This window comes from Microtus pennsylvanicus, chromosome 3 (assembly GCF_037038515.1).
Source record: "Microtus pennsylvanicus isolate mMicPen1 chromosome 3, mMicPen1.hap1, whole genome shotgun sequence".
Taxonomy (NCBI): domain Eukaryota; kingdom Metazoa; phylum Chordata; class Mammalia; order Rodentia; family Cricetidae; genus Microtus; species Microtus pennsylvanicus.
This window is the reverse complement of record NC_134581.1, coordinates 48,527,069-48,554,119: the sequence shown is the minus strand read 5'-3', so window position 1 is coordinate 48,554,119 and position 27,051 is coordinate 48,527,069. Positions and strand designations below refer to the sequence as shown.

At 36.3% G+C, this 27,051-nt stretch overlaps 1 protein-coding gene across 3 annotated transcripts in view; it reads right to left on the bottom strand.

Annotated features, from left to right (window-relative positions):
* Tcf12 (transcription factor 12) overlaps window positions 1-27,051 on the bottom strand; it is a 251,645-nt gene that overhangs the window by 158,817 nt on the left and 65,777 nt on the right. For all 3 annotated transcript variants that reach the window (XM_075965303.1, XM_075965304.1, XM_075965305.1), the window contains exon 4: window positions 1,230-1,303. In XM_075965303.1, coding sequence (XP_075821418.1) covers window positions 1,230-1,303 — 74 coding nt within the window. The remainder of the gene's footprint in view (window positions 1-1,229; window positions 1,304-27,051) is intronic.

The following is a 27,051-nucleotide window of genomic DNA, read 5'->3' as shown; positions in this document are numbered from 1 at the left end:
CTCAACCACAACCTACAGTAAAAATAAGCTAATAAATACATTACAAGTAAAAGACAATTCTTCTACCTAACCTATAGATCAAATAACAAAAACAACAGGACTTTCTCTCAGTCCAATCACTGGAGGTAAAAAACTTCAGAATCATCAATTTGGTTTAAGTGCTTGAATACATTGTTACATGTTCTTCTCCTAAAATTCCATCTAATACTCAAGTAGAAAAACCCAGAGAGCTTGAAAGTGAAGTTAATATAAACTACAAAAGAACCACTTAATGCATTCTAAGACAGTAACTTGAGCTTCTGAAGGAATTTTAAGAATATTTATAAAAACTATATTATAAATTGCTGCTATATAAAACTGCTATTTCAAAAATACAGAAAACACACCTTCACACTCAAAATATATTTTGCAGAATCAGAAACTCTCTTAAGAATGCAGACAATATTGAACGTCTACAAGTTTAAAATTCCCAAGACACAATAATGTAGCCATGAGCTGGAGAGATGGCTCAGCAGTTAAGGCCACTGATTGTTCTCCCAGAGAATCTGAGCTCAAATCCCAGGCCCACACACAGCTCACAACCATCTGTGACTCCAAGATCTGATACTCTCATACAGACTAACTCCCAGGCAAAACAACAACCCACATAAAATAAAAGTAAATAAGATTTTAAAAAGAAAGAACAATGTATCCAGGAATCAATAGTAAAGTCTAAATCCTGAGACAATTGACAAGGTACTTCACCTCATAACATGGCTCTTTCTTGGGCACTGATACCCACTATGTTAATAGAGTCCCTCCAAATAACAATCAATATCACGGCCATGACCCCGTGATAATGGAGATGGATTAAATTAAAATGTAAGAGTTAGCCAATAAGAAGCTAGAGCTAACGGGCCAAGCAGTGATTTAATTAATATAGTTTCTGTGTGATTATTTTGGTTCTGGGAGGCCAATACAAACAAGTGGCCTCCTTCTACAACATAGATAGTCGGGGAAAAGTAAACTGCTGGGAGAAAGGAGGCAGAGGCAGGGAGAGGCCATGTAGCTCTGCCAGAAACAGACGCCAGACGGAACTTTACCGGGTAAGCCACAGCCACATGGCAATACAAGATAACCAGAAATTCAGCTCAATTAATTGACTTAAAAAAAAAACAAACTCTAGATGAATCACAGGACTTTAAATAAAGATTTAAATAAGACTTAAAATAAGACTTTAAAAATCTTACTCTTGATGAATCATAGGAAGGGCTTGGTTGACCACTTGTGCCCCAAGATGTTGTTCCTCCACGTTCATCCATACCTAAGGAAAGAAGACAGCGGACAATATAAAAACACACCCAGGATGTTTGGAATAGTACATAAGAGAGTACAGTCCACATGGTAGTGTGAGCATCATTATGGAACTTGATTGACCTCACTCCCTGCCTCAGTAATATATAGCAAGTTAGTTTCTTCAGATACTCTCATTATTATTCCCCTATATATCATGGAATTTCAGAATTAAAATATTTCCTTGGAAACTTTCAGATGGATTAATATAAGTGTCTCCATTTTTCTACTCCTCTCAAACTTTCTCTTTATAAAATATGAAGAATTCAGCTCCTCTACAACAAAAATAAATCTAGCCAAGAAACCATTCAGTTTAATAAACTTGTTTCTATCAGACTAGAGATAAATATTCTTAACTGAGGATAGAAAAATCTCATACTAGCTATACAGAGCTAACTGTTGTGACGTGAGAATGCACTTCAATCTCTTCAAAGCTCTTATCCACGATGTGACTGCAAACTGAAGATCTGTGTTACAAGAGTAAAGACTTAGTCACCACCATGCTCTTCTGATGATTCTATACTTTCACATTCAGTCCTAGAAAAATGGAAAATCTCTCAATCCAGTCATTTGTATTTTTCTGATTCAATCTAGTTATTTCTACATTTTCTAAATTTAAAAGTCCAGTTTTTTTCATCTTTGATTCCTAGGAACAGTATGAGCTGTTTTCTATGATGGAAGAGAATGTTGGTTTTCTTTCATTTGTATATGAGAAAAACATAGATGTTAGAAACTATTAAGTTTAGGAACCCTCTCAGACTGTTCCTTGAAGTCCTCTGTGATGTAGGTAAAAATGCAGTGTTCAGTCATAAAATGTCACAACCTCTGTGATAATTTGTGGATGTCCAAGTCTTTATAGAAACCAGCTGAAGGTATTGAAAACTGAACAAACAAAAGAAAGGTGTAAGAAAATGTTTATGTATAGATACAGATGTATGGGGTAAAAGTGGATAAATCTTTAATTTTAGGTATCTGCTGGGAGTCTGGAATTTATTCCCATAGGTAAGGAGGAACTGCTGTATAGAGAATAAGCCAAACACAATTTACAGGAAACCGGCTTTCAAAATACACACACACACACACACACACACACACACACACACACACACAAGTTTTATTTGCTCTTAGAAAAATCCTATTGAAGTCTTAATTTAATAGAGAGACTACACATGTAATGCATCATGGAAAAGCATATAGTTGGTACCTTTCCGGCACCAGGTGTTACCTGAAAGCTACTTTCTAATCATTTTCTTTGAAATCATTAATATAAAGTAGACCATAGGATTTATGATTCAACTCACAGAATATACTAACATGATATAAAACTACAAGTAATTATATAATTTGTATACCAAAGATATTCTCATTGATTATAAATGGAAAACCTCTTCTGATGAGGAAAATAAGACCAAAACTTACCTTAATGTAGTTATAACAAACAATTAATAAATGAAATTTCTATATTATTTTTAATATTTATTTAAAAAACACAGAAAAGACAGTGCTAGATATAGAAACCAAATGCTCAACTTTTAGCAAAAGACAAAATTCCTTCCACAAGATGGAAGAAAGGGCAAAGGTTAATTTATTAATAAAATGGTAATTTATTAAACAATTTAGCCACCAGTTAAACACTAATACCACTGCTACTGGACAAGGAAAGAGGCACACAGGGTATTTCAGAGTAATAAGGATCTGGCTTAGGTTTTCAACTCCAAACTCTGTGGTTTTATTGTCAACATAGCCAGACTGACTAAAGGTCGTGGCTGGCACTGACAAAAGTAATCATTTTGTATCAATGACTCCTTTCTGCTCAAGACAATGGCTATACAAACACAAAAATATGACCACAATGATAAAACTTCCAAAGCTTCAACCACAACAAAAACAAAATGACACCTGAAGATAAACTTTATGAGGATATTAAACAAACTGATAAAAATGTGAAAAACAAGCAAATGCACAAGAATTACAACAAAATGGAGAGGGAAAGCAAATGTTTTTAAATATCTGAAAAAATCATTCCTATATATTTTTTACTTTTCCATTTTTAGTAGCTATATAGCAAATCAACAACTTTAGACCAATTCTGTAATCCACAGATCTAAATGACTATTATGAAAATGCTAAGTAATGATTAAAAGATTGAAGTATTTTTGACTATTTGATTTTCAAAAGCATAATTATGTTTCTGTTCAGCAGAATTAAAACGGGTAAGCAATAAGTAAACTCACATTAACACTGAAGCATTCCTTTCATTTTGTTCTTTTAACCTTTTGTATATGTACAAAGTATGCCCTAGAGCCTGCTTTTCTGAATGGAATCAATTACATAAAATATACTTTTAACTATTTATTTCATGTGCCCCACTTTTAATAACATACAGTTTGTTTTCTTTTATTTTCTTGCTGTGTAACTCAAACTCACTATGAAAGTCCCAGCTCAGCCTCTTAAGTGCTGGGATTACAGGCATGTGCCACTGTGCCTAGCTTGTTATTTTTTATTTCTATCTAGTAAGTGTACTATTATTTTCCCATTGCTGTGATAAAAGTGTACTGTACTGTTACTTTTCCATTGTTGTGGTAAAACACTATAACCAATGAAACTTACAGAAAGAAGGGTTTATTTGAATTTATGGATCAAAATGAATAAGAGTTTATGATGGTGGCACAGAGGGCGTGAAGGCTGGAATTGCAAGCTGAGCTCACACCTTAAATGCTAAGCAGAAAGCTGAGAGAGCAAATAGGAATCTTTACACTCTCAAAGCCCACCTTGGTGACATAATTCCTCCAACAAGGCCTTTTAAACAAACATGTGAATAAACAGCACCACAGACAGGAATCAAGTAAGTGTTCAAATGATCTAGATTATAGGGAACACCTCATTAAGACCACCACATTTAAGAACAATCATTAAACTTAAGGCCTTGTTTCTAAAAGCAATGGTGCAGATTGAATGAAAGAAGTTGGTCTTTTTTTTTCCCTTGTAAAAACATTTAGTAAGAAAAGTCACAGCTGGGTGTGGTGGCACACACCTTCACTTCAGCACTTGGGAGGCAGAGGTGTCTTTTTGAGTTTGAGGCTAGCTTGGCCTACATGGTGAATTCCAGGTGAGCCAGCGCTACAAAGCAAGACCCTATCTCAAAAATAAAGTAAAAAGGAAAAGAAAAGAAAAAAAGGCAAGTCACTAAAAATACATCTGAAATTACTGTATGTACAGGCAGCTTCCTGCAAGATTGGGAGCTTCAAGAAGGAATAAACGAAATTTGATGGAAATCAAATATATAAAACTCTTGGAGGACCAGGCAAACTTTTGGCCAAGTCCAATGTCTGTCTGGCATTACTCTCTTTTCGATGAAAAACTCAAATGCAGTTTGCCCATTTATCTCATTGCCTCCACCATAAATATTTTACTCTGAATGCTCTCTAAAATCCTATTCCTCAGTTCCCATCCCATTCGTTCCCCTTTAGCATGCTAGGATATGGACCTATGGGTTTCTTTAGGATTTTATCCACCAGCAAAAGCAGAAAACGATTTTTTTTTTCCTGAGACAGGGTTTCTATGTATAACAGCCCTAGCTGGCCTCGAACTCACAGAGACCCGCTTACCTCTGCCTCCCGAGTGCTGGGATTAAAGGTGTGTGCCACAGCCACCAGGCCTGAAAACATATTCTATTTGAAGAGAGAGACTTTTCCATGCCCTAACAACCTGGCTTTTCCCATGAAGGTGCTGAAGACAAGGATTATTAACACTATGTTTCAATCTTTGGTGAACCTCAGGAAAGATCTGCCTAAGATGAAAAGAATGGTATCAGGCAAGACTGCTGGCAACAAAGACCAAGCTCCAAAACAATGAAAAAAGGAAGGAAATAAAAAGAACATAAAAAAAGATGGAGATAGCTCACAGCAAAGATGTCAAAATGGCAATTCAATACAGACATGTGTATACATCAGCATCTGCACAGAGAAAGCAGGTATCTGTCAGGTTAGGAGGACAAGTCAGGAAACTGTACACTTCCCTGCCCACAGAGTTATTTCTAACACTGAAAGAAGTTCTTTATTCCAGCAAATCTAAACCTAGTACCACTGTAAATAAACAAAAGATAACATACTTTGTAGGACTGTCATCTGCTATCAGGAGGATTCAATAAGTGATTTGTAAGGAAAAGCTAATTGGAAATAACTGTATTAAATAAACAACACGATGAATGTCTTACTTCAATAGTTTCTTCAATTTTTATTTGTGAAGTAATGATACTGCTTTATATAAGATTCAAAGGATGCAATCAATTCTAAATTAATAAACATCTGAATACCAACAGTTTTTCATACTTTTTTCAGGTTTTATATACACGTGAAATAAATCTACCAATACGTTTTCTCAGGAATTCACTGTGATACAGGATCAATTAGAATATAATGAGAGCACAAAGAGAAGATGGGAAATTTACCTGAAGAAACAATGAGCAAAAGAGAATGCACAGATGGGTAAAGGTTAAATCTACCAAATAAGACTGTGGTAAATGCCAACAGTAAAAATGCAAAGAAAGTCCTATCCACCCACATCAAAATCAAGCTGACAGCCAAAATTTTAAAATTTCAAGAAACAGTCAGCAAGAGACATATTACCTAGAAAGGAAAAATTCAAATCACTACTTGCCTTCAAAAACTGGATCATGGCAGATACAGAAAAAGATTTTTTAACGTACCTACTCTTATCCAAAATTCTACATTTAATCAAAATATCCTTCAATACTAAAGATGAATGAAATGAAGACATTTTCACATGAAAGAGAATTAAAGGTTCAACATTGGTTAAAACAAAACGAATACTAAAAGTAGTTCTTCAAGCTGATGAAAAATGTTAGCAGAGGAAAGAAAGAGAAAGTATCGAAAAGACAGCACTCTTTTTAATGTTTGCAAAACACACAGCTACTTAGAACAAAACCAACAATCTTTCTAGGAGCTGCAATGCATGCATTTAGAAGTAATGCCAGCACAACTACAGCATGAGAGAAAGCAGCAAATAGACCCCTCCCCAAGGTAAATAGACCTAAAAGTTTGAAAGACAGCTGCATTTTACCTGATGTTGTACTGTATTAACTCAAAGTAGTCTCTAGTCTCTAAAACGCTAATGTTGTATTACAGCATCCTTGGGAAGGTACAAGGGAAGGGGGAAATGAGCAGAGGCAGTGCCTAATAATAAAATAAAACTAAATGATAAAATGAAACAAATATAGATGAAACAAACAAAAACAAACAACACAATTCAATACTTCTGCCTAGGAGGAAAGCAGAGTAGCAAGTAGACATTCCTTTCAGCAAGCACACACCATAGTGCTCTGTACACCCATCATTTCATACCACTGCTGTTCTTGAACACAAGTACATTTAGATTCAGTGGTTAGAAAAGATGAAAATAAAACTATGCTTACACTTTAACAAAAACTACAATATTAAACCAATGTGAAAACTGCATGCACAGGTTTTTAGCTAGTTTGTTTTTATGGCTCCCATCAGGATCATAAGTCTGTAGGAACACAGCGATTTCTGCCTAACTATCAAGTACATCTTCGTGAATTTTTGCTGATTACCTAACACATTTGCTTTTTAAAAACAGCTGTGTGAGCAATTACTATTCTTAACTCAATTCCACAAACAATTCTATTCATTTCCTGTAATGAGGCCCATGCACTCCCTGCATTCAAGTCTTAGACCATTAATTCCTGTAATGGCAACACACTGCCTCTCTACAAGAGTGCCATAAAATCTTTTCCATATTTTCCTTGTATTGAAAATTCTCTTCTTCTACCGCTCAAACTCCCATATATTTCTTTCCATTCACACAAAAGAAAATTTTATATTTACCACTTTCATTGTTAACCATTTACATATTAATAATCTCTTGCTACTTAGCCCATTTCTAGACCACATCACAAAACCAAATGCCAGACACACAAGTCTGTCCACAAATATTTGCTCACAGAAAACAACAACAACAACAAAAACACATAAAAACCCCTGAATTCTACCTAGTCATCAAAGAGGCAAGCTAACCTCTTATTCTTAATTTCTTAGGTCTCTGTAACAGACTTCAACAAACTTTTGCTTTGAAGCCAGATAGTAAATATTTTAGATGACAGGAGACCAACTAAGTGTTCTCTACACCAACCACTCAACTCTATTACCACAGCACAAAAGCAGCTAGCAGCCACAGGTAATATGTAAACAAAGAAGTAGCTAAGTTTAAAAAACAAAAGGTATATTTACAATGCAAAACCATTACCAATAGGCTGTATTTTGCCCACCCTAGTTTCTATATCATCAGCCCTCAGTCACATCTTCCCCTTCTCTGAGATTTACTGATTTAGGTTTTAATGATACTTCCCACCCCCATTTCTTATGAAGTCCTCTGGGTTTTTGTTTTGCTCTGATATTGGGGCAGGTGCTGAAAGGACCTTCCTTATCCCACTTTGCCAATCTATGTTCCACCCCAGGCTGGTCATTTTGCTTTACAATTTTTGTTTTCATATTATCAATTTATAATCATGCATTTCCTGCCTTTTTTAAAAAACATTTTTTGCTTGCTTATTTACCTTGTATGCACACTATGGCACACTTGTAGAGGTCAGAGGACAAACTACAGAAGCTGGTTCTCTACTTCCATCACATGGGTCACTGGGGATGTGATTTAAGTCATCAGGCTTGGTAGCAAGCTCCTTTCCCCACTGGACCATTTTATCAGCCCCACATTCCCAATCTTTAAATCCAGTGTTGACTGTGGAACAACCATCTCCACATTCCTGCTGAATGTGTTCTTGAGTACCTCACCATCACCTCACTGTATGTCAGCCACACTCTATATGCTTTTCATCTCTTCCCCCTATGCCTCTATATGAGATCCCACACTTAACTGTTATTATTTCTAGTACCACAGGTAGTAGTGTAATAGTCCAAGTCAAAGAGACTTGGAAACTGGCAAAATCTTTGATTCTCCCCTTGCTTCTCTCTATTACCTCCACAGTGAGTTTTCCTTAGTCACCTTCTCTCTTCTAGGCTTTCATAATGTATCTATTTAGACTCATATTCCTGCATCTCATTTGCTCTTCCTAAAGCACTATTTTATAATACATCACCTGCTTTAAGAAGTCCTGCCAGCACAATCTTGCTAAAACACTTCTCATACACATTCCTCCCAGATTTAGAAGCTGCATTTTCAAGTGCTTCACTGCCAGCAGAGTAAAATTCTTTACTTGAAATGAACTTGAAATGAAATGTTTATTCTAATCTATTCCCCAAATGTTTGTAGTGAAAAATGCTAAATTCTGTCCCTTGTGTATTAAACATCTTTGAAAATCCACTGGTAATTGCTCTTCTTCTTCGAACTATAACACACACACAAATAATTTATTACTATAGCACTAACACAAGAGTCAGGGAATACCACTGTGGTGCTTTGATTGCAGCCAACTATAACCATAAAGCACCTTCACACTGTAGGATACACAGCATGCCATGACTACTTCTATGTCCTTTATTACTCTTCAGCACTTTCACCTTCTCCCACACATTCAATGTTCTCCTGTACAACTTGCTCTGCAAAATTTTTTTCATTTTAAAGCAGTATTTATAAAGCACAATGGATAATAGTATCTTACTCTTTTGAATATAATACTTTTATTAATTCTTTGAAAATTTCCTACAGTGAATTGCAATATATTCACCCACTGCTCCCAACTCCTTCCAGATGCAGATGCACCCTCCATTACTAACCTAATTGCTTCTCCTTACTAGAAGTATGGCAACTACAAATCTATATCACAGTAGAGAAGCTACACATTTCTTAAGAAAAAGCCGTCTAACATGTCTCCAATTTTAGAACCTCAAAGCTGAATACATAAAGTGACTTAACACAAAGGGTTTTGTTTGTTTTTCTTTTCTCTGAGTCAGGGGTTTCTCTGTGTCACAATCCTGGCTATCCTGGAATTTGCTTTGTAGATCAAGCTGGCCTAGAATTCACTGAGATTCGCCTGCCTCTGCCTCCCAAGTGCTGGGAATAAAGGGGTGTGCCACCACCACCTGGCAACACAAAAAATTTTACATACAAAACAACAGTACTGTTCAGTTTTTTACTTATCCATGCACATCCACTTTCAGCAACTCTGGTGAACATCATGATTCTACAAGGCAGTGTTAATAAAGAAGACAATCGATGAACAGAACAAAGTTAACCACAGTGAGAAGGCTATGTTAAATCAACATATATTAGCATAATTTATGACAAAACTATAATCTGCAACTCAAATCCTAAGCATTGCCTGTGAAGGCATGAAACAATACATTCTGGAAAACTGGCAATTTCTTAAAAATATTCATATACCCTAAACCTAATTTTACCTCCAAGTTTTCACCTCCAATAAAATAAAATAGGAAAAATATGCCCTGAAGGAGTATTCTACACAAAGAAATGTGAAGAGCGGTCTTACCATAATAGCTAAACTGGAAACAATCCAGAAGATCATCAATGGGAAATGTATTAAGGAACTATGATACTACTCATTAAACACAATACGAAGACATGGGCTAGTAATAGACATAATAAATGGCCTAATTCTCAAAATCACCAAGCCAGGTGATAACAGGAATACATAGATCAATCTAAAAACATCAAAAGTGTGATGATTTAAAAAAAATAATCACTCTTTGCTGGGCAGTGGTGTCCCACACCTTTAATCACAGCAGATAGGAGGCAGAGGCAGGCAGATCTTTGTGAGTTGGAGGCCAGCCTCGTCCAAAAAGAGTTCCAGGATAGCCAGGTTGTTACCAGAGAAACCCTGTCTAGAAAAAAAAAATACAACTTAAACATAAATATAATTTAAAAATCATTCTATTTGCTTCTCAGTTAGCTATCTAGGAAAAAGTATGAAAATCTTTTACAGGGTAAGTAAAACATTTTATAAAATACATAAAAATCATACAAACATATAAAAATGGTGATACACCTTTAATTTTCAGCACTAGGGAGGCAGAGGCAGGCAGATATCTGACTTCAATGTCAGCCTGGTCTATATATTTGCTCCAGATAAGCCAGAACTATGCAGTGAGATCCTGTCTCAAAATTATTAATATTTTTAAATGAAAAAATTAAGTCTATTAATGGGTTCTAAAACCATTTTCCTGTGGCTTCTTTAGCTACATATATATGAGTTACTTTCCTATCAAAACCCTAAGAATTGTGAAATGGTCCGAGAATTAACATTATCAAAGCTGTTTCAATGTAAACACTACTACAGACCAAACACTTTGCATACACATGCCACAGCCTTCTCAACAGCAGCACACAACATGTATTCTTCTCAAGTGCTGCTTTTGGAGTATTTTCTAGAACAGAACAGATGTGTGATACAAACAAGTCTAAACATTTAAGACTGAACTCAGAAATTGGTACCCCAAAAGAAAGTAGAAAACCCAGTGAAGAAGGGAAAATGAGAAACCACCTAGAGAAAAGTACATCAAACCTATGTGATGCAGCAAAAGTTGTATAAGGAAGGAATTTATGGAAGTGAATACTACTGTTAAAAACAATGACCTCAATAATTAGAAGATTGGCTGCTTGTATGAAAGAAAGTAGACTCCAATCTCACTATGTGCAAAATTGAAGTCAAAATTGATAAAAGACCTACATGGAGATGAAAAACTATAAAACTCCTAAAATAACTGAAAACCAGGTTACAGAGATGGCTCTTCATTAATAGCATATCCTTGCTCTTCTAGAGAACCCAAGATCAATCCAGAGCCCATGTTAAGCAGCTTTCAACCACCTGTAACTTCAGGTCCTCTGGCACAAGCACCTGGACTTAGCTCACAAGTACATACTCACGTATAAACATATATACATTTACATGACTAAAATTTAACTATCTATACATAACAAAACTGTGATAAGTGAATTTACTTTCCCAGATTCACTGCAAAGTTATCACAGCAGCCAAGATATAAATCAACATAGATTGTAGCTTAGTGTAGAGCATTTGATGAGCACTTGCTGGGTTAAATTCCAGCACTAGTGAATGGGGAAGGTGAAAATATCCACCTATTAATAAATAGGTAAATAATTTTTTTAAAAAGTTTAATACACATAGGGGATTAATTAGACATAGACCATTGACAAGAAAGAAATTCTGCCACAGGAGGCAACAGGGGTAAACCTAGAAGACAACATGTTGCTAAGTGAAATAAGCCTACCACCAAAACATAAATAGTACATGAAATTACTTATTTGAAGTGTCAGAAAGAATAAAACTCACAGAAGAACAAGCAGACGCTAAGGGATTGGAGGAATGAGAAAGGGAACCTTTACATAAGATAAATGGGATTCTAGACAGTACACTACTGTTGGAACATAATCCAGTAATGGAGTAGTGTGAGAATTCTGGGGTCTTGTGAGAACACTCCAAAAAAACAGGTCTTGAGATCTCAATTTCTTTTAAATACAGAATTTTTCTGAGGATGTTTTTTCATGCTCCACTAGGTATAGCAGATAGGAGTAAGGTTACTTCAGCTGTTGCTATTCATGAGTCTATGGAATTTTTTTTTTTTGGCCATATCTGGCTTGTCCTTGTGACTGTAAGCTTTACTCATGTGACTTTTCTGACCCCTCAAGTATAAATTGTCTGATGCTCTGAATAAAAGAGGTTATTGCTGGAGACTTTAGTCCCCTTCATGTTTAGGCCCTGCTTTCCCAAGTTCACACCACCAGTCAGAGCTATACTGTGCTGTACATTTCAAAACTTAAAAAGGTAAATCATGATAAATGTTCATACAACTTTTAAAAACATTATTAGCATCTGAAACATAAAATCAGGAATCAGAAAAAGATGAAGCTTTCTAAAAGTCCCTTTGCGGTTTCTATAATCTGAAGAACTATAATCAGGCTACTTATGGATTAGGTTATTGAGCACTGCATCTAATTTATTGCTTTAAGAAGTCATCAATCTGCAAATCTGTGAAACTGAGAGACCCATTAAAAAGATATATTGATGCATAAACTAAACCAGAGTAGAGAAGAACTGGTATAGTTAAAAGCTGCCATAAAAAACTGAATAGCAAATGGGAACCTCTAAGTACTACACAAAGAAAGTGTGGCTTCTATTTTTAAGTAATGGCACACTAACATAATTAGAGCAAATTTTTTGAAAACAGCAATTATAAATAATTGGAAAAAGAAATAAGATCAATTTAAAAACAAAAAGAGAATCAAAAAATACTAGAAACTGGAAAGAATCTTATAATGGGGAAAAGCCAAAAGAAAACAAGGAACAAAGTCAGTCAGGGAATGACATCCTAATCTACAGGTCTTGTTCACTTAAGACATTATATTTTTTTAAATTTTTTACTTTGTTGGATTACAAAACAAAAAAATTGGAGGCTAGAATATGGCTAAAAATTGAGATAAATAAAAAGCACAAAGTAACAAAAGGTCCAAAAGTTTACATTTATCTCCCCCTGAAGCCTTTGGCTAATCTCTGAAGAACTAAGCATAGAAAACATATCAAGGAGCCCAAAAGAAAGCACCAGCTCAAAGACTAAAATAGCCAAGTACAGATATCAGTAACTGGGAATTATGAAGACGCTAATTAAAGGGGAATGGGTCATAATTTGGGCTTCCACAAAGTGTTTTACTAAAGCATGAGTTCAGCCTTAAGATGGCCAAGCAATAAAGGCCACTTACCAAAGCAAAACAGAACAGAAACTGACAAAAATAAAAATTTCTACAACCTTTCAATACTTTCCAAAAAAGCATGAAAAAAAATAGCTACCTATGTAGGGAATTAACATGAAAATAGAAAAAAGAAGTGTCCCACACTGTAAAATGAATAAGCAGAAAGGAACTTTAAGGCAGCTAGTATAAATATTCAAACACTTTTTAAGAAAAAATAGTTACAACAAATGGGCATATTCTTTGCAAGAAGAATTATCTAAAATGGAATTCAAGAATTTAATAATATGTTATATGAAAAGAAATCTTCATGGGGTAATTTAATGATGACTAGAATATCAAAAGAGTTTTATAAGTAAAACTCAACAAAAATAAAACTAAAGGAGAAAATGCAAAAATTCCTGTTTGGTAATACTAACAGGTCTAAAATTCATCCAAGTAGATCACGGTGGGGACAGGACACGACTGACAGGATTTTCTTCAAATCAGTGAAAAACATCACCTTACAAGCAAAGCGAGTTCAGCAATCTCTATGCAGAACTATAAACCAATCACACATATGACTATGACAATTAAAAAGCAAAATAGAAAACTTTAGTTCAGGCAGAGAAAAAAGAATATATTATGTAAGAAGAAAATGATTCAAGGAAATACGAACTTCTCATGAGAAGTAGTGAGTGTCAGATGACAATCGAGTAACATCCTGTAAGAGCAAGATGAAAAAAACCATTGTCCCGGACTAAAAGACCACAAGTCCAAAACTATTACTGAAGGTTTTAGGATGAAGGAAAATAACAGACAAATAAATAAATAAATAAATACGTAAATGCATAAATAAATAAATAAATAAGAAGGCCTTTATGACATTTTTATGACAAAGCATAAGGAAGTATATGTGGAGTAATACTCTTCTAGATTCTTAGTTTTATATTAACATAGCAAAGTATATTAAGTACAAGACTGCATAATAACCAGGACATTAAGAAGAATGTAGAGCAACTGCACTCATGCCTTGTGGGGAAGAACATAAAACATGATAATCAATTCAGTATCTGTAATTCCAGAAAGCAGGCAAAAAGCTATGTGTCTGCAGAGGTCACTGGCTGGCTATGTCCTAGTTCAGTGAAGAGAGACAGAAGAAGATACTGTAGTCAACCTCTGGTGTCTACACCTACATACATGGGCACATACATGACATAGACGCCTGCACATACATGAACGTGTATGTATGCACACATATACTACACATAAAATATAAAGCAAATGCTGATTGAGAAGAAAGCAAAATCTTTCTACAGGCTAGAGATGTCTCAATGGTTAGGAGTGCTTGCTATTCTTACCAATTCTGACCAGAATTCAATTCCAAACACCCATATTGGGTAGACAGCTCAAAATCATATGTAATTTTCAAGCTCCAGGGGATCTAATGCTACTATATGGCCTTCGCAGACACTCAAACATATTTGTACACCCAGAACACACATATACATAATATTGAAACAGAGTCATATTGTAGTCCTGCCTGTCCAAAATTCTTTATGTAAATTAGGCTGGCCACAAACTCTCAAAGCTCCACATGCCTCTATCTCCCAAGTGCTGAGATTAAAGACATGGGCCACTATGTCTGGCTAAAAATAAATCTTTAAAATTCTCCTGCACTACTGACAGAAGTATAATGATACTGCCTTTAGGGAAAACATTACAAAGATTCATTAAACAATTAAAATTAGAACTATTAAGAATGGAGCGATAGCCCCACTGGCTATGAATGCTTAATGCACAATCATGAGATTTGAGTTCAAATCCCCCCAAAAGACAAGTACAAAGTCATGTGTAGTCACACAAACCTGTAACTTCAACACTGCTGAGGAGCTTAGATTCAGGGATTGCTGGCAGTGGGAGATTGGACATCAAGAGAATAAGACAGAGAGCAACAGAACAGGACAGCAGATATTTTCCTCTGGCCTATAGGAGTACACACTGATAATATACTCACACCTAACATGACCATACAAGATATGCAGCCACCACACACATACCCTAAAGTCAAACACAGAACTACCCTATGATCCAACAAATCTGTCTGGACAACTGTTCAGAACAAATGAAATCATAATACCAAAGCAATGAAACCACACTCCTATGTCCACTGTAGCATTAGCACAACAACTTAACCACATGGGTGATGAATGGATATGGAAAATGTGATATAGACAGTACAATGTAGTATTATGTCAGATAGAAAAACATAGGATCCTGTCATATGCAACACTGATGGACCTGGAGGTCAGTATGTTAAGTAAAACAAGGCAGTTACAGACAATAAATCCTGAAAGAATCCTTATTTTAGAAGAAGCCAAATTAACAGAAACATCAAGTAAAACAGAAGTTGTCAGGGACTAGGGGAGGTGGTTTGTTGGGAGGCTACTGTTCAATGATTCCCACTGTCAGTTATGCAAGATAAGACCTACTGTACAACAACTGTACCAAATATACTATACTACACATTTAAAATTTGTTAACTGGATAGATCTTGTATTATATGGATCTTTATCATAATAAAGAAGTACAATTATAAATTCAAAAATGAAAATGTTCAGATGTCCACAATATTATCCAATGGAAGATGGGAATTGCTATTTTGAATACATATCACCCACACACAGATGCCTTTTACCAAGGGTCTTTTGTTTGTTTGTTTTTGTACCATGGTTTTTTTCCTTTGTCTTTCAAAAAGATCTATTCTTATTTTCTTTACCCACAGCTACCAGATGATCTACAAATATACCAGCTTCATAACTATGTATGAAGTCACTTTGTTTTATTCTTTCCCCTAAGAGAAAACAAAAGGTATTTTTGTACTTAATTGTGTAAACAGCCATAGAGGAAAGGGCTGGGAGATGGTAACTACACTGACAATATGAAACGAGCTGCAAACACACTAAGAAAGGGTTCTACCCTACAGACCGCAATGAAAGGCTCAAAAAAAAAAGTGTCTGATGAGTTTTGAATGTAATGGTTGTGTCTTCTTCTGTCACCCAAAATAACAACAATGAATATGAAGAAAGACAGCATACCAGTGATGAAATTAAGTAATAATAAATTTAAAAAAAAGCTAACAGCAGTATTCTCCATTCAAATGAAACAGCTACTGTAAACGTCCTGCCCATTCTGCCCCACATTCACACTTCAATTACTTTTGCTTTTGTATAAGTGATGCCTTTTGTATTTTTAATTCCAAAAGCTGCCAAAATAAGCCCAAGTATAGTAGCAAATTTATTTTGGGTTTTGTTGGCTTTGGACCCCGCATTCTGTTTTCTTCTGTGTGCCATTGTTGTTTTCACATTTGGCAACATCTCTAGATCTTGGCTTAACGTGGTTCTTTTGTTGATATGTTGTGTGTGTGTGTACATATGCATTATAAAATTAGCATGAGGCAACAGTTTAGCTTCCACCACAATAAATTCTTAATGTGATGAAAGCCTGTGAACTATACTAAGGTGATCAAAAGGTAGGGGGAGGAGAGGAACTGAGTGCTGCACGAATAATATAACCCAGAGACAGACATTAGGGTTCAACCTGAAGATCAGAAAAGCAAAGAAGCCAAGTCACTGGAGAGATCTCTACCAAGGCTCAGAAAAACAAAGGGTGATCCTGCAATGCTTTCCACCAACCTCAGACTCCACACTCCACTGAGTTCCTGTCATTTCCCCTTTATATTCCACCCAGCCATATCACTCCTGTCTCCACCTCCCTACTGCTGTAGGAATTCCCAGGACCAGTAGCCTGTATGTTACCTGCCCACTTGGGCATAGCCTCTTATGCCTATCTATGTAAAGTGTTTGCCCGGCCTCTCTTTTGGAGGCACGATTTGGTTCCTGTTCCCCGTTCATGAAGAAGGCTATAATCTGTGAGTCTACCCCTAAATAAATAACCCTCTATTATAGTCATTTCTGAGCTAGTGTGGGATTTTAAGCATCCGGCTTCATCTGGCGCCCCCTGTGGATCCAGGTGGACCAGCTTAAAGGCCTAATCAGTCCACAACTCAGAACGGCCCCACCACCACCTGGCTTGCTTTTACCTAAGCGGTTTTCTGTAGAATCCCAACCACAGTAAAGGTAACTGCATGAGATGACTTGGAAGTTTGCCAAGCTCATGCACACACACGCACATACATGTACATGCACATGCACACACGCACACGCACACAGACACACACACACTGCAGCATTCATGGCGATTTGTGCTGCTTCTGGTTTGTACTACTGGCTCCTGAGTTCTGGGCTTCTTGCTCCATGTATGGAATTGATTTAATTGCTTTTAATTTGTCAAGCAACCATACTTCTCAGTATTTAGCCAGCACCAAGGCGAAAAAAACAAAATTGGCTAAGGACTGTTCATGGTACCAGGTTATGTCGCTAATAGTGACTCTGAAACTACAACATCTGCTGGACAATAAAGATTATTACCCCTAAAACAATTTCCCGGACCTCATAACAGGTAATTAATAAATCATTCAACTTTAAAGTTATATAATTGCAGACAACATTAACATAGAAAATGTTAGTAACTTTTTTGATAATACTATGATTTGTATTCTGCAAGGCTTATGGCTCCTGTGATACATCCATTTATTGAATATTGAAACTCAGATATTTTTCTTCATATTATATCCTTAAGAAAATGGTTTGATAACAGAGCCAAGAATGAGGCACTTTTAGAAATGGTACAGTCTTTACAGACTAATAACGAACAGCTAACTGACAGAATACCATTGAAAATCAAAAGTTACCTGAAAAAATTAATACTACTGAAAAGGGTAACATTAATTTGACAAACAAAATTGAATCCATATCAACGGTACTGAGAAAATACCTGAAAGAATTCATACTGTGAACTGGACAATCAAAATTTGTTAAAAAGTTTTGATAGGTTAGCAGATAAAAGTATCTCTCCAGGAAGGCAATCTGCACGCTACCCAAATAATATCCAAGGATGAGATGTTATCTTTAAAGGAAAAACTTCAGACCTTGGAATCACATGTACAGAATGAGGACGAGAGGCTGGGTGCCTCAGTGATATCACTAGAAATATATACAGGCCAGGAGATTCAGGCTTTACAATAGACAGTAGTAAAAAGATTTTAAACAATTGAGGAAATTATTGGAGCTGATGTGCAGGAAAATAAGGCACAAGGAAAGGATTTAACATTGTCAAGTAGCTGTCAGAGATGACTTATCCAGGGATTTAGCTTCTTACCCGGTAATCTACTCTGACAAAGCATCAAGTTCTAAACACCCTAAAGGATCCAAAGAAGATAGATGGATACCTATTAGAAGGAATGATCTGAAAGAAATTAAGAAAGCAATGGTAACTTACAGCTTCATTCCACATTTGTTAGGGAGATGGTAAAGACGTGGGCTTCTAGCATTAAAACAACACCACACAACTGGCTTCAGTTAGTTTCAGCAGTCATGGATGATGGGCCTCAACTGATGTTTAAATGTTATTTCAGAGAAGACACTAAAATTCTGGAACAACATGGAAGAGCAAAAGGACTTAAGACTTCCCAAGATCAAATTCTTGGAGAAGGCACTTATGCTGACCCACAGGTTCAAGCTATTTACAATGAACAAATCTTGTCCCTATGCCACAAAGCAGCCTTAAATGCTTGGGACATGATTCAAGAACCCAAACAACAACAACAACAAAAAAAAATGAACTGAATCAAATACCAGGGCCAGAGAGAACCCTTTGGTGACTTTTTGCAAAGATTGACTAAGGCTGTACAAATAGGAGTAACAGACCCAGATACCAGGAGAGTACTTATTGAATCTCTGGCTTTTGAAAATGCCAACTTAAAATACAAAAAGATACTTGAGCCTTTAAAGGTTAGATCAGCACCAATGGATAAATGGATCCTACATGCAATGAACATTGAGACGTTTTACTATAATACTGAATCTTGGGTAGGAGAAGCAATTTCCAAAGGAATGAGGAACCATCAAAATGCTAAATGTTTTAATTGTGGTAGAATAGGACATCTGAGAAGGGACTGTAGACAGAGAATTCCTAGGAATAATATCTCCTCTGGGAATGCCAAGAATAAAAGGACTCAACCTTCAGGATATGTAGGTGTGGCAAAGGCTGACACTGGACCAGTGAATGCAGATCAACAAAAGACAGACAAGTCAATCCAACACCATCAGGAAACTCCTTGGGTGGCCTCTCCCAAGTCCCCAAGCCAAAAGTGTCCCAGTCATTCCCAGTCACTGTAGAAGACATGTCTCACTTAAAAATCCAGAGCCTTTTGTAAAAGACCATACTGTTCTGGGTGATGGAATAAAGTTGGAGGATAAAAGAAAAATCCAATAAGAAATAGGAAACGTATATTATGGCAGACTTCTATAAATGATCAAAGACCAAAGCTAAGAGTACATATAAATGGCATTGCAATTGTGGGTTAGATAGACATGGGTGCGGACGTAAGTATCATTACTCCAGAATCTTGGCATCACTTCCGAATCTTGGCATCCAAATTGGCCTCTTCAAGAGGCAGGTGCTCAATTCCTAGGAATAAGAACCCTGTATCAACTGAAACAAAGCACGAAATGGGTTGAATGCACCAGTCATTTAGGCTGTACAAGAACACAAAGCAATTAACAAACCTTTAGAGGTACCAAAGGCCCTACTTTTAAAATATTAACTGAAAAACAATATGGGTTAAACAGTGGCCATTAACAGAAGACAAACTGCAGGCTTTAGAACAGCTGGTACAGGAGCAACCAGTTGCTCACCAACAGCCCTTGGAATTCTCCTGTATTTTTTGATAAAAAGAAATCTGGTAAATGGAGAATGGTGACAGATCTAAGAGCTATCAACAAGATTATTTAACCTATGGGCCCTCTATAATCTGGAATTCCTCTGCCTTCTCTTTTACCAAAAGGATAGTGTCTTATAATTATTGACTTAAAAGATTGTTTCTTCACTATACCTTTACAAGAAAAAGACAGAGAAAAATTCGCCTTCATTGTGCCTACTTACAATAATTTTCAGCCTACTAAGAGATACCAATGGAACGTCCTTTTACAGGGAATGCTCAATAGCCCCACCCAATGTCAATACTTTTTAAGTCAGCCGTTGTAAATAATACATAAAAAATTTCCTAAATCTATAACTTACAATTACATAGATGACATTTTGCTATCTGATTCAAACATACATACTATAGAAAGAATGTTTGAAGAAGTAAAGAAAGTTTTGCCAAAATAGGGATTACAAATTGCTCCTGAGAAAACAGAGAGGAGATTCTGACGATTACTCACAATATAAAATAGGATTACAGAAAATTAAAAGAAAAAAGACACAAATTAAGAGATTGTGGTCTCTGAATGACTTTCAAAGATTGTTAGGAGACATTTCCAGTCTATGACCAGCTGTTGGGATAATGCCTGATATAATAGTTCATTTAAACAAAACCTTAGATGGTTGCAGGAGATACCAGCCCATTGGGGCGTGGTCTCTCTCCCTTTAAAAAAGCAGCCACTTCCCTCTCCTCTCTCTCTTCACTTCCTGCTCCGCCGGCGACTAGACTCCCTTCCTGGTTGTGCAGAGGGCTGTTGTCTGGAATGGTGATCTGTAAGTTTTTTCCCCTTTAAATAAATACCACCCTATTAATCATAATTCCAAACTGGTGTGGCATTGTTTGTGACTTACGTCTACACACTACTATAAGACCTGTTTTGGATATCAGCTGCTCAAGATGGTTCCAACTTGGTTAGCTGAAATGGTGCATTTTTTACAATGTTCAGGGCAGAACACGAAATAGAAACCTCAGAAAAATGCTACCAAATAATCAGAGACTATTTGCAATTATACCAGACAGTAATCTTGGAAGTTAACCATCATTTTACTTTCACAGGATCCCATAGAAAGAACATCGCCCCCATGACAGCTGGAAGTAATTTTAGAAGGTGTCCCCTCTCCAAACAAAGTTTGTCCTCAGTACATTTTTATTTTTATCTAATACAGAAATACCTGATGTCAGTGAGGATGTTCTTTCTCAAATCTCTTCTCGTATTATGAAAGGTAAGAGCTTGCTATGTTAATGGCACAGGCTCATTGTAGGTTTGCATAGATGATCATGCAATAGATCAATATGAAAAAGAAGTTTATGAGTTGAAACTATGCCTTTTAGTGACAAGTTAAGATGTAAAGGAGCCTATCGCACATAGCAAAGTTTATGACTGCAAAAACTATAGAATCAAGAATAAACTCAATTGTTCTAATTCTCATACAGTAGGTCAATTACCTTAATTTCATTTTTTATCCAGCCAAAGCAGCAGTATCATTAAGAAAATTTCAAAAACTATTCCTATTGGCTTTGAACTATTTTATATTTATATCTGCTCATAAAAGAATATCAATGTTATGAAAAATGAATCATACACTTAGTACCTTATTTTAAAGGGTATTTATCTGCTACCAAGTATCAACCTAAAAACAGCTGTTTCTTCTTAAGATCACTTATAGGGAAGAGAAAAGGTACTAGAGCTATTTTTCAGAAAATCAAACTTCTACTTTCCAGTCAATTCTTACGGAACTCCTTTCCATCTGTTCACTGATATTTCTGTCAGGTTACACACTTGCCAAAAGTTTTCTTTGGATTCAAAATCCACTGTTGAAAATAAACGAAATTTTTCAAAAATCAGTTTACTCATTTTTAAACCAAAGAACATTAGTTTAAAGAATGTAATGCTGTCATTCATAATCTCAAAAGACTCCACAATCAAGCACACAGCCTGTTATAAACAAAATCAGTAATCTAGACTGAATCACAAATTAATATAGCAGAATTCTTTGCTAATTTGTTGCATTAAAAATTCATTCTATCAGTGATGGCAGCTGAAGTGAGAAAAGCAGCAGCAGCAGAGCCAGGGGTGAAGTCTGAGTCTTAAGATATACTGGTCTCAACTTCTGCTGGGGCCTGGTGTATAGATAGAGATGGCAAGTCAGGGTTTTTACTTCTGGTGATTTCCTGGGCCTGGGCTCTCCTGGAGAGGTAAGTAGCACTCTAAGAGTGCTGTTTTCTTTCTCTTTTGAGGGAAGGAGGGTAACAAACAAAGTCTCACTATGTAGATCAGGCTGTCCTAAGAACTCAACTTATATAGACCAGGCTGATCTTGAACTTATAGAGATCTTCCTCTGCCTCCCAAGTGCTGAGATTAAAGGCATGCGCTACCACACCAGGCTGAGGCCTGTTTTATATAGTGGACAGTGGTGAAATACCAGCAAAGGGTCAAAATTACCTGGCTTCAAAGCCAATGATGACTTCTGCCTAAACATAAACTCTACATCATATCAATTTAACAGACTCTGGGTCCTTGAATGGCATGCTAAAACTGGGTAATAAATTTCTTGAAGGAGCTGATTACCCAAGGACCAGAATGCCCTGATATCAGCCTTCCACTGGTTTTACTCAAATGAGAAAGCTATGACAGAAACCAATTGGCTACCGTCACAGTAGAGACAATCTACACAATTGCTTAATGTGGAAACCTCAAGAACAGAAAGTAACTAATAGAAATGACCTATAAGAAAAGCAGCAAGGTGCCCATCAAAATCCCAGCACAATTCTTCAAAGACTTCGAAAGAACGGTACTCAACTTCATTTGGAAAAGCAAAAAACCCAGGATAGCCAAAACAATCCTGCACAATAAAAACTTCTGGAGGCATCACAATCCCTGACTTCAAATTTTACTACAGAGCTACAGTACTGAAAACAGCCTGGTATTGGCATAAGAACAGACAGGAGGATCAATGGAACCGAATAGAAGACCCAGATATCAATCCACACATCTTCGAACACCTGATCTTTGATAAAGAAACAAAAAATATCAAATGGAAAAAAAAAAGCATATGTAACAAGTGGTGCTGGCATAACTGGATATCAACATGTGGAAAAATGAAAATACACCCATATCTATCACCTTGCACAAAACTCAAGTCCAATGGATCAAAGACATCAACATAAACCCAGCCACACTGAACCTTATAGAAGAGAAAGTGGGAAGTACAGTTGAACACATTAGCACAGGAGACCACTTTCTAAATATAACCACAGAAGCAGAGACACTGAGAGAAACAATTAATAAGTGGGACCTTCTGAAACTGAAAAGCTTCTGTAAAGCAAAGGACACGGTCAACAAGACAGCCTACAGAATTGGAAAAGATCTTCACTAACCCCACATCAGACAGAGGTCTGATCTCCAAAATATACAAAGAACTCAAGAAATTGGATACCAAAAGATCACATAATTCAATAAAAAAAAATGGAGTACAGACCTAAACAGAGAATTCTCAACAAAGGAATCTAAAATGGCTGAAAGACAACATCCTTAATCATCAGAGAAATGCAAATCAAAACAACTTTGAGATTCCATCTTACACATGTAAGAATGGCCAAGATCAAACACACTGATGACAGCTTATGCTGGAGAGGTTGTGGGGAAAAGGGAACACTTCTGCATTGCTGGTGGGGAATACAAGCTGGTACAACCCCTTTGGATATCAGGGTGGCAATTTCTCAGAAAATTAGGAAACAACCTTCCTCAAGACCCAGTAATTCCACTTTTGGATATATATCCAAAGGATGCTCAATTGTGTCACAGGACATGTGCTCAACTATGTTCATAGCAGCTGTTTGTCATAGCCAGAACCTGCAAACAACCTCGATCGAAGAATGGATAAGAAAAATGTGGTACATTTACACAATGGAGCACTACACAGAAGAAAAAATAACGACCTCTTAACAGAGAGAAGAGAAATATATTTTTAATTAACAAAAATATCTATCTAAAAATATATCCCTACTTGTCTCTTTCTTTTTTCCATAAAACTATATTTTACTGTCTTCTCAAAGGAAGGACATGCTTTGGCAATAATAAAGAAAGAAATAGCATATTTTTCCATCAGGTAGTTTATCTCTAGAAATCTAAAACAGAAGACCCTGAAAACCAGACCTGTGACAGGGCAGAAAGGATCCAGACACACCTCTATTACTGACAGATCCATCCCAACTTTATAAATTTATAGTTAGCAATCTTTCTAAAAGTTAGAACAGAAATTATTTAGATTGTTTTTCTTTTTCAACTGTTATATCAGTTTATTTAAAAGATGGTTTCACTTTGTAACTGAAACTTTTCCCCAGAAATCCATCAAGCTGTCTTAAGAATAGTTTGTTTCACATTAATTATAGTGATAGCTGTTAATAGGTTACATAATTTAGCTCAATATTCATGTATGTATCTATAGCACTAAAAATGAAACCTTTCCTCAATGACAAATATTGGCTTTCTGCCCTATATAGTTAAACTGTGTGTATGTAGTCCCCAAGACCAAAAAAGCTCTAGATTTACTACAACAAAATAATTTCTCTTTTACACTGTCTTTTTATTATGCCTTAATACAGTTCCTATCTCAAACATAACAGAAACATCACTGACAAACACTTTGGTTAGCACTTCTTTCCACAAACGAGCGTTTATCCAAGTTCCTCAAGGTCACATGAATGCCTCCCCCATAGCCTGGCAGAAGTAGTCACGAATTTAAAAGCAAAGTTAAAAATATACATGAAACTTGCTGGGCAGTGGTGGCACACGCCTTTAATCCCAGCACTTGGAGGCAGAGACAGGTAAATCTCTAAGTTCAAAAATAGCCTGGTCTACAAAGCAAGTTACAACTGCTACACAGAGAAACCCTGTCTTGGGGTGGGGGGAGGGGGGAAGGAGGGAGGGAGAGAGGGGCAGCTAATTTCTAAGACTTCATGAAATGATTCATTGATGTTCCATGACTATTAAGTAACAACAGTGCTTTACTTAGGTCTATTAGACTTCAAAAATAATCACAGTTTTTAAAAAGCCAAATAAGCAGGTGCCTCTTACTAGCCTAAGCAAGTCAGTGGCTACCATCACCTGCGTAGTCCCAGGAGGATAAGCAAGTGGTTGGACTGAATGAATAAACAAATGTTAGTGCAAAGGATCTCAAGATAGTAACCAATATTTCCTAAGGTCCCACAACAGCAACCTATGTCCATAAATTTTGTGTCTGTGGCAAATACCATACCACATGCTAATTAGAAACTACTGTTCCGGGGCTAGAGAGATGACAGTAGTTAAGAGCACTGGCAGCTCTTCTAGAGGAACCAGGCAGATTCCTAGCATAGCAGCTTACAACCATTTGGAAGCTCCAGTTTTAAGATACTATGCCCTCTTCCGCCATATACAGGCACTAGGCACAAAAGTGGTACACAGATATATGCAGGCAAAACACCCACACAAATTTTTTAAATGATTATTTAACAAGGGAAAAAAGAGGTACCAGCTGTTCTTTCAAGATGATTAACACTGAATACAAATGAAGAAGGAGGAAGAGGAAAATGATGGTGAGGAGGAGGCAATAGCAAAGATGGGTAAAGGAGCACTAAAAGCCTCAGTATTTGATTTGGTTTAAACAAAAAACAATGGACAAGGTTTTCCATTTTTCTTCCTGTCTACATATTCTAAATGTATTTATTTATTTTTGAAATTATTTTTAAAAAATTTAATTATTTTTTAAAAAAGCATTATTTCTTTAAAAAAAAGAAAAGAAAAAAGGAAAGGAAAGGTCAAGGATGTAGCTCGGTCAAGTAGGAAAAATTTAAGAGACATGGAACAAAAATACACAATCAAAAGTGCTGAAATGATTTTCAACTACATCAGTAGATCAAGAGCCGCTATAAAGAGCACTGAGCAGCTGGACATCTTTTTTTTTAATTGTGTTGGGAACTGAACTCAGGATGTTACACAGTGGTAGGCAAGTGCTCTACCACTGACCTAACTAGGTTCCCAGTGCTATTACTCAATATTTCATAGCAAACTTTTCTAAATTTTCAACTTTTTAAGTATTTCAAGTTTTGAACTACAGGGAAAATCTAAAACTACAAAATTTCTCAGCACAACAGAACTGATCTTTTTTAAGTAGACAAAAATGTTTTTGTTAGCCGGGCGGTGATGGTGCTCGCCTTTAATCCCAGCACTCGGGAGGCAGAGGCAGGCGGATCTCTGTGAGTTCGAGGCCAGCCTGATCTACAAGAGCTAGTTCCAGGACGGGAACCAAAAGCTACGGAGAAACCCTGTCTCAAAAATTTTAAAAAAAAAAAAATGTTTTTGGTAAAGCCTGAAGATGCTTTCACCACAGAAATGAATACTTAAAATATTTATTTCATCAAAGAACTGTTAGGAAAACAAAAAGGTAAGAATAGGAGAATAACTGACAAAGGATTTGTAGCCAATATTACAGAAAGCCTTAAAGTAAAATGTTAACAAGTCAGTTTAAAAATAGGCATACACAAAAAACAATTGTGTGGATGAATAATGAGTGCAGGAAAAGGTAGTCAACATCATCAATCCCCACAGAAATGTGATTAAAGCGACAATGAGTTGTGAACACACTGAGGGGGTGCTTGGAGACAAGCAATACCAAGTGTTAAAGACAATGCCAAGCAACACCAGACACTTCTTATAGGAGTACAAACCTGTACGACCACATGCGAAAGCAGTTTTCCATTTTCTGAAAATATTAGGCAGATCTTCTACTACAACCCAAAAAATTTTCTTATTTTGTAAAGATTTATTTATTTATTATATATACAACAATCTGCCTCCATGTATGACCGCATGCCAGAGAGGGCACCAGATATCATTACAGATGGTTGTGAGCCACCATGTGGTCGCTGGGAATTGAACTCAGGACCTCTGTAAGAGCAGCCAGTGCTCTTAACTACTGAGCCATTATCTCCAGCCCTAACCCCAAAACTTTCACCCAAGAAAAACAATAAATTTCAAACAACTAAAAATTCTTATACAGAATCTCTACACCAATTTACTCATAATAGAAAAAAACTGTAAGAAACACAAATATACATCAAGAAATGAATGAATAAAGACTCAAAAATAAAAAACT